General features: G+C 42.4%; 1 protein-coding gene across 1 annotated transcript; it reads left to right on the forward strand.

Annotated features, from left to right (window-relative positions):
• Window positions 1-2014: 2014 nt before the first annotated feature.
• On the forward strand, window positions 2015-8157 carry wbp2 (WW domain binding protein 2). Its single transcript, XM_034571084.1, has 8 exons — window positions 2015-2275; window positions 3941-4049; window positions 4521-4656; window positions 4784-4876; window positions 4976-5122; window positions 5215-5337; window positions 6117-6193; window positions 6845-8157. The coding sequence occupies exons 1-8, from the start codon at window positions 2217-2219 to the stop codon at window positions 6890-6892; spliced, it is 792 nt and encodes a 263-aa protein (XP_034426975.1). The 5' UTR covers window positions 2015-2216; the 3' UTR covers window positions 6893-8157.
• The last annotated feature ends 613 nt before the right edge of the window (window positions 8158-8770 follow it).

Below are 8770 nucleotides of genomic sequence, written 5' to 3' on the forward strand. Positions count from 1 at the left end.
AAGCTGCGTATGCGATGGGTTTTGATGAACTGTCACGCAGCAGCCGGAAGTCATCACTTCCTGTAGAAGGTGGTCACATCAGTAACTGTGACTTGAGAATTCCTTCTTCATCTAGTGCCCTGAATTGAGCACAGAAAGGGTTTGCATGCCCAGGCCCATACTGTTATTATTTGATCACCATGATCAATCACATTAAACAACTAAATCCACGGTGCAAATTTCACATGACACAAGATCAACTACAACTGAATTAGATCATGAAACTGCATGTAACATGAGACAGGTGGACTGTCTCATGTTACATGCAGTCCCCTTTTGTGTGTATCTATCTATCTATCTGTCTGTCTATCTATCTGTCTGTCTGTCTGTCTGTCTGTCTATCTATCTGTCTGTCTGTCTATCTATCTATCTGTCTATCTATCTATCTGTCTATCTATTCAGAGTAAGGCTGCAATTAATGAATATTTTTCTTATTATACATTAACCCATGGATATCAACAAAAAAATACAGAAACTACTTATTCAATTGACTCAGCTCTCTTTTTAACTTTAATTTCCATGTCCTTTTCTGATGATAGTGGTATGATCAGAATATCATAAATATCCGGAGGAGTGAACTTTCTCCTATTCAGCTGAATATAGACTCTGATAATTTCTCGATTATACTCTTTTGTTATATTCTCTGTTTTATTTCCTGCTACAATAAATTCACAAAAGACAGTTCGATCTGAGAGTTCCTTTAATTTCTCTCACCAAGAATTTCCACCACATTTAAAAACCTGATGTTGAAACTTAAAAACAAGAGCTGAGTGTGTAAAGATTTTATGGCACGTTGTAGTCTACATTAGTCTACAGAATTTAACATACACAGAATGTATATTGCTTCAGCTTGTTACTGAAAACAAATGATATTTCTTCCTCCATTCAGTTCCAAACCCTTAAAATGCACATTTAAAAAAGCTGCAAAGACACGACAAGAAGGAGGCTGAACAGTACAGTTGCTCCTGTTGTATTTTAAGATACAAAAATATCTAAACAATCAACCATTAAACACTTAGTTTTGCTTTCAGGGTTTATTTCTTGTTAAAATGTACAATAAAGTTGCTCGAAACAAAACAATTAATATAGCTTAAACATTCTAACACTTATTTACAAAAAGCCTGAAATACTGATACAAATATGTATTGTCTTATTTAAGACATAAAGAAGCACTTTTCCTCTGCACTATTTACAATCAGGAGTCACAGGGATCGGGTCGGGTAAATAACGTTGTGTATAAATATATGTTATTGCACAGTTCACAGAGGGGACAGGGGTCTGGTGGGTGTTTAGGCACAGCCTCTGCACGACTTTTGTGGGGTCTGGAACAAGCCCCTTGGAACAGAACATCTTCCGCGGGGAGGGAAACAGGCGTCTGGCTGAAACCATCCCCCCCCCCACTGGATAGGGGCACTAGGTAACGCGCCTCTTTCTGAGCGGTGCTACGGCGTCGAGCTGATCCCCCCCCCCCCAGCTGGCTCCCGAGGGGATGGTGTTTCTCTGGGTGCCCTCCGCTAACTCCTGTGGACGGCTGCCCCCATCATAAGATCCACCGCTAACAAGCTAGCCTGGTGCCCGGGGATGCTAGCGATTCTCGGGCGTGCTCCAGCCCGAGGCACGTGTCGAACTGACAGTAGTGGGTATCTGCCCCCTGATCTTGTTCCCGCATGTGCACAGCCTCGGCGGTGCCTTGCTCTCGTCCGTGGTGAAGGACAGGAGCAGGGTCCGTGGTTGCCATCTCTTTCGGTTAAAGGTGGAAAGAGTGGCTAGCTACTTAACTCAGGAAGCTATGCAGCGTTCAGGTGTGGTTAGCTCGTTGTATGAACAGTGTGCTAGCCCCGTTAGCTCCGCCTGAGATGATGCTTCTAAAAGCGAGGAGAGGGTTTGGACTGAGGTGAGGATGTGACGTCGTGTGTATTATACTCGGAGGAAGTCCCTCCTCCAGTGACAGACCAGTCCGCCTGCCAGTCAGGACTGGCGGAGTGGAAGGCTGCTTCTGGGTGACAGCGCGGAGGGCGTGTCCCATAGCGAGGTACCGAAACGAATGTTGAGAGCCACAGGCCCCGGAGGAGGCATCGCACAGGCCTGGAGATACGGTTCATCACGCAGGGAACTCGACCCCGTCGCTTTCATTCCTCTTTCACGTCTGTGGGGAGCGAGGAGGGAGGGCCGACGACATGAGTCTGAACCAGAACCAGTCGGAGTCCGGCGGAGTCATCATCAACAACAGTGAGAGGTAACGCTAGCTGCGACTGCGAGGTGCTAGCTAGCGGCTAACGGTTCAACCACAGCCCGACAGGTTCCACACGGAGGACGTCACAGCAAAGTCGACATGTTTCTTTACTCGTCGATAGATGCTTTATATTCATGGCAGCTTTTCCTAATACACGCAGCACGATCTCACGGTTAGCCCCGCACACCCGGTTCACCACAGCCTGGTGCTTTTATCGCTTGTCACGCACAAGTCCGACCAACGAGGGCGATATCGTAGAAGACGATATTAAATGTACACGAAGTGGGGCTACATTCAATGTGACGTCTGTCCAGTCGGAACCGGGCGTGGGACTCAAACATGGCCTTCAACCTGTTATATCACCAGGTTTCACACGATTGCACAAATGTCTACGTGATTTAAACTTCGTAGTGGATTTAACGTGTCGGTGCATTATGTTATTGAATCAAGAGAATGTGTCAGTATTTATTGCTGCGTTGCTTAATGTCTCACCACCTGCTCACAGGCCTCTTCTGTTGTGTTTTGTTCATTAACATTTATTTTCCTATAGTATTTTCTATTTTTCTATTTAATTTTTGTTTCCAATTTTTTTCTATTTTCTATATTTAAAATTGCACAAGCACATGTTGTGAACATTTTGCTCTGGTATTAAAATGTGCTGAAACTGTTATAAATACAAAGTGAAGTTTAATATTTAAATCATATATTCATTTACAAGGAATAATCATTTTATTTGTACAACCCATATTCACAAATCACATTTAGCCTCCTAGGGCTTAACAAGGTGCAATATCCTCTGCTATAAAAAGCAGAGGATAAATAAAAACATAGAAACCTCATCTTGCTCCCAGGACAGACAGAAGTGCAATAAATGTCTCCTACAAAAATGATAATATAGCACCAACACCATATCAAATGTGCAACATTAACATTAAAGAAGGAAGGGTAAATAAGCTTTTTAACAATGAAAGAGTCTTGTGATGCGGGTACAAATGAAACCGTAGATAAATACACCAGATGTCCATTCAATAGCCACACAACCATGATGAACAAAGTATGTACATGTAAGAACAATACAGCCATAGGTAAACAAATCTGATGTCAGGTGATGATACATAAAATAACACAAAACGAGCAGATCGGAGAAGAGAGGGTTGAGTGCAAACGTCGAATTCAACGGTCTGAGAGTCAGGACATAATATCAATAATTGTCAATAACAGTGGATGCTAGCACTAGCAGGTCCTAGCTATGGTCAGACCAGCAGCAGTTCATGCTTTTGAAGGACCAACTAACTCACCACAACTAACTGTGGGAAATTGACTCCCTGCAGTTTACATGATACATTAAAGTGTAAAGAAATAAACCTATTACAGCTGACCCAGAACCAGTAGTAAGCTCTGTCACTGGATAGCATGTAAACCTAATCCTTCCACTGTTTACTGACAGTAAGTGACGGGCCATGTTTAGTGACGGGAAAGTTGCACAATTGATCTCATTAAGGTAGAATTAGAAATCAAACAAAAACCCAATCTAAGTACATGTCATTTTTGTACACTGAAAATGCAATGAAATAGAAATATTATATTTTATCGTACCTCTTGGGGGGGAAAAAAATTCCCTGATCAAATTGTTCTCTCCTGTTCTCTCATGTCCATTTCTGTCCTCAGCCTGTTGATGAACTATGACAACGTGGAGCTGGTTTTCTGTGACGCGGACAGGCTGCCCGAAGCCTTCAGAAAGAGCAAGAAGGGCAGCATCTACCTAACTCCATACAGGGTGAGAGACAAGAGCCAGATGTCTTATTCTCTGTTGAATCAGGTTCAGCACAAACAAAATGAGTCGAGCCAAAGGGCTTTACAAACATGGCAAAGGAAAAACAATGGATAAAGAGAAAGTAAAGACAGTGCGGGGGGGAGATGCAATTGAAGACACATAAGATAAAAGTTAATGAGATAAAAAGAGAGACAACCGATTACATTTAAAATTGTCAATAGTGGGATTGGAGACTATTCCTGAGCAACAGGGAAAGCTTGGTCCTCTTTAGTTTTTAGACGAGAAGAGGGGGATGAAAGCAGTTGTTGTGAGGAAGACTTGGGGCCAGAGCAACAAACATATAGACTGGGATTAAAACATACTCTCCTTGATGGAGGTAACAACCTGCAGAGGTTGAGGTAGGGGAAAGTGGAGGCTGCGTTTGAAGTTCATGTGAACGTTGAGATGATGTTATTTTCCACTGTTTCCCCTCAGGTGATCTTTTTGGCTAAAGGCCGTGATGCTCTGCAGTCTTTCATGATGCCCTTCTACCTAATGAAGGGCTGCGAGGTCAAGCAACCCGTACTGGGAGCCAATTACATTAAGGGCACTGTCAACGCAGAGCCTGGAGGTAGGCATACGAGTTGTGTAACCTAGGTTATAGTGGTGCATTAACACACCCTATTGTCTGACTGTTAGTTTGTTGACTACACATTAAGTACAACAGATTCCTTATTGTATTATTATTTCACTTACAGGTGGCTGGGAGGGCAGTGCTACTTTCAAGTTTGTCTTTGCTGCTGGAGGAGCAATAGAGTTTGGCCAGTACATGCTGCAGGTGGCAGCTCAGGGTACGATGACAAACCAACTCTAACAGCATCATAAACGTCTGCGGTATTTTCTCCTGTTGTTTCTTCACTTGACGTCTCCTCATGTCACGTGTTTCTCAGCATCCAGAGGTCAGCCAGTGACTTCTGACTTCGGCGGATGCCCCTACATGGCCAACGGTGCCTACGCCTGCCCTCCTCCCCCCGCTAACGGGATGTACCCGTCTGCCCCTCCACCTGGTTACTCCTACCCCAACCCTCCTCCTCCAGGTAGAAGCTGTAATTTATGCAGCCCTTAAGAGAGATCTCCATGTGTTCACAGCCCCCCTGCTAATTCTCATTTCTGTGTTGGTGCTGCTCAGGTGGATTCTACCCCAGCCCTCCAGCGTTTGATGCCTCCGCCGGCTACATACCTCCACCTCCATATTCTGCTCCTCTGGGCCAGCAGCCGCCTCACGACCCAGACCTTCCCTCCTCAGCAGCAGGTGAGAGGCTCTGACTGATCGGCTCCAGCCCACTTGAGGTGTCACTGCACTGGTCACACTGACTCAAAATGAAAAAATAGTTACTATAGGTAATTTAAAAGAGTTTAAACTCTTTTTTAAATTAAAAAAATTAGAATTAACATACATTTTTAAATTCTTAGACTGATTACATTTTTGCAAATATTTCATCTTCTTTAGCTTTTGAGATAATATAATATAATATATATATATATATATATATAAACCAGAGTTTCAAGGTGCTTAATAAAATATAAATGCAAAATTAGCAAATCATAGAAAGGCCAGATCATACTCAGCAATGCAATATAACAAAACAGATACAATTTCAGTTTAGGTGACAGTTATGCATTAATTCACCTGTAATGAGTAATTCACTTTCAACATTCATTTATTGTTATTGAGGCTGTGAAAATATGACGATATTGCGATATTGATATTTTAAAATGTTTGTCCAAGTTGATGATTTTTATTCATTTAGAATAAAAAAATATGGAATTGGTCATGGGAGCTATCAATGTTTGTCATAGCAGTGGAACACAGTGGATATTGTTTTAGTTGTCACGGAGATATCAACTAAACAAACTGATATACAATGAGCAAACCAGTGAAGGGGTGGTAGAAAAAGCTCACTTTCATTTTGTCTGCACTCCTCTTTCCCTCTGTCTTACTGCACCCATGGCATTTCAGGCTTGATTATGGTATACTATGTTTAATTAAAACCCCTTCTCTCTCTCTCTCTCTCTCTCTCTCTCTCTCAGCGGAGGCTAAAGCAGCAGAGGCAGCAGCGAGCGCTGGCAGTGCCACGCTGCCTCCCACACATGTGTACCTGCCACATGTAAGTTGTTCTCCATCGCTCTTGACTGATTTATCCACCAGTTCTCAGACATATCGGTCCAAGGCTGCTTTTTTTTTTTAAACAAAGGTCAAATAGGAGCAAATAAGTGTTGTTTATCTTTTAATCAGAGGCTGTGGGTTATTGATTATCTTCTTTTTACAAGGGCATTTGAAAGTTAAGTCCATTTGAAGGACTATAAATTTCATTTGGATTTTTCATTTGTGTCACCAGCTTTTCTGCCCTTACTATAGCATTGTTAGCTTTGATTACTCTGAGCTGCAAACCTCATAGTTGGCTTCGACTCTGGCGCCCAATAAATCCTGGGATAGGTTGGCCCAAAAACGATCCGCCCACTGGCTCCTTCGTTTTTCACCAGTAACACTTGTAAAAACTTTAACAATACCTTTTAAATAATTATTTTAGCCTTCGCACCAAGGTATTTTTGAATAGAAATTCCCAGAATAGAAATGTTTAAAGTTCAGCACCTGGACAAAACAACTCCAAAGCACAAACTAACAAACAGGTACCATTTGTTTTCATGGTGTCTGTGGTGACATGTGTGTGAAAAGCTCATACAAGCTTAAACATGCTCACAGTGGCTTACTCTGTGGTTCTGTTGTCTCCAAATGAGATTTTCCCTTCTCTCCGTAGGACAAGCCTCCTCCCTACTCCCCCCCAGAGGACAAGAAGAACCAGTAGACCTGCTCGATCGCACCCTCACCCTGTTTCTCATTTCTCCTTCTCGATCACTTTGGTTCCCCTTCTATTAACTTGGCATCAAAAAGGCCAAAGTAAATTTTTTTAACATCCTCTCTCTCCTCCCTCTCGTCTTCCGAGTCTCCTTCCAATTCATCGTCTTTGGTCTTACCCATCTCTCATTCCATTGCTTTTCTCACCTCAGCCTAAACCTTTCACATTCCTTAATAATTTAGATTTATTCATGAGCTTCTTTCTTCTCAGAAGCATTGAGATTGGGACAAGTATTAGTAGCACCACGAGGGAGACCAGTAGAAGTTTGTTCAGGCCAAAGACGGTCTGGATTTTGGGACTTTTTTCAATGTAGTTGAGAAACACTTTGTGACCTGACCTGCTATTTTAGCATTTATTGCCTTGTAAGTGTCACAAGAATCATTGCCGCCACTCTAAACTCTGGATTCAGCTCATTTTGAATCTTCTCTGACTGTTTATTGAACTAAACTGAACCGAATGATGTTTCTTTGCTAACCTATCCAGAGTCAAGCTGAATGCAGTCTTTTATTTTTCTATCATTTGTGTGTACAGGCTTTTAATATGTAGACTTTTAAAAGTGAGATATTTTTCTCAAGAACACTAACGTAGAGGAAAAACTAGTGTTTGTAAAGCCAGCGGCTCGCAGGGCGGCCTGGTCCACTTTGATGTGTTTTAGTGGATGAGAGTAGCCACACATATTAGAGCAGTGAAGATCTGATCCTGGATTAGAGCGGAGAGCGAGGGCGGCCAGGACCGGGAGGGACAAACCGCCAGGAGGGATTATCTCTTATGTGCAAGAGCAGAGCAGTCACCCAGTGATATCACTTCCTGTTTCGTCAGACCCACCGCCAACCTGCTTCACCTGTCATTCGTCTAACATGCGTTTTCACCATCCTAACAGGACCATTAGAGGATGTTTATTCTTTCTGTGGTTGTGAAACATTTGAGGTCAGCCTGATCTCTGAGCGTCGACTCTTCCTTCCTCTGTGGTCATTAATCTATAAACTATCTGTGGCACATCCGTGGCTGATTATTTGCACTTTCAGAATGCTATGCATCGGGCTCCTGTTCGCTCTGTCATGGCTGTGTGTAAAATAATAATAAACCTCTGTATTTATTTCAAACTAATTTATTGAATAATTCATGTGAAATGGCTCAAATAAGAAAAAGCATGACCTCAACTGATGAATGTGTGCATTGGATTGCATTTTATTAAATGGATCTTGATTCATGTGGAACACAGCTGTCTTTTGTCTTTGTTGCGATCACACGCTGATGGTAATCCACTTTAGTGCACGAGCAAATGTAACATGTTCCAGAGTCAGCAGGAGGACTTGTGTTTTAATGTCATTCGGCCAAATCGGCCCGGAAATGTGCTTTTTTTTTTTTGTTGCTCCTCCTCAGAGTCAGTAGTCCCCGTCTGCACTTTCGCCAACTTGTGCAAATCCACAGCAGTTTCTCAAAGTATGGTGCAGGATGTCCTGAGCCTCGAGTACCTTTGAGTCCAAAAGTCCCAGCTAGGATTTCAATGTGCTCACGATAAAAAAAAAAATTTAAAAAAAGACTCCGTTGAAACAGCAGATTTCATCACCACTCAATCAGCATCACAGGTTTCACGCAGTTCAGGCAGGGCAATTAGTTTGTGCATTAATGATCAGATCCCAACATAATGCGGCTTTACATTTACAGTAAAGATGGACAGTTCTATGCATTTTGGTTTCTCTTACATCACCTACAGCACATGAGAGGAGATTTAACAGGAAAATTAAATGAAGCAGGTTCTCTGTAGCGTTATTGTCCTGTATGCACTGACTCCATTATAATATAAACTGGCTCACATCTTTGCGT

This window comes from Hippoglossus hippoglossus, chromosome 19 (assembly GCF_009819705.1).
Source record: "Hippoglossus hippoglossus isolate fHipHip1 chromosome 19, fHipHip1.pri, whole genome shotgun sequence".
Lineage (NCBI taxonomy): Eukaryota > Metazoa > Chordata > Actinopteri > Pleuronectiformes > Pleuronectidae > Hippoglossus > Hippoglossus hippoglossus.

Excerpts from the sequence above, each read along its gene's own strand:
- wbp2 (XM_034571084.1), top strand. The coding sequence starts at position 2,217 with ATGAGTCTGAACCAGAACCAGTCGGAGTCCGGCGGAGTCATCATCAAC. Across the intron at positions 4,050-4,520 it reads TCTACCTAACTCCATACAGG|GTGATCTTTTTGGCTAAAGG; the intron begins GTGAGAGACAAG and ends GTTTCCCCTCAG. Across the intron at positions 5,338-6,116 it reads CCTTCCCTCCTCAGCAGCAG|CGGAGGCTAAAGCAGCAGAG; the intron begins GTGAGAGGCTCT and ends TCTCTCTCTCAG.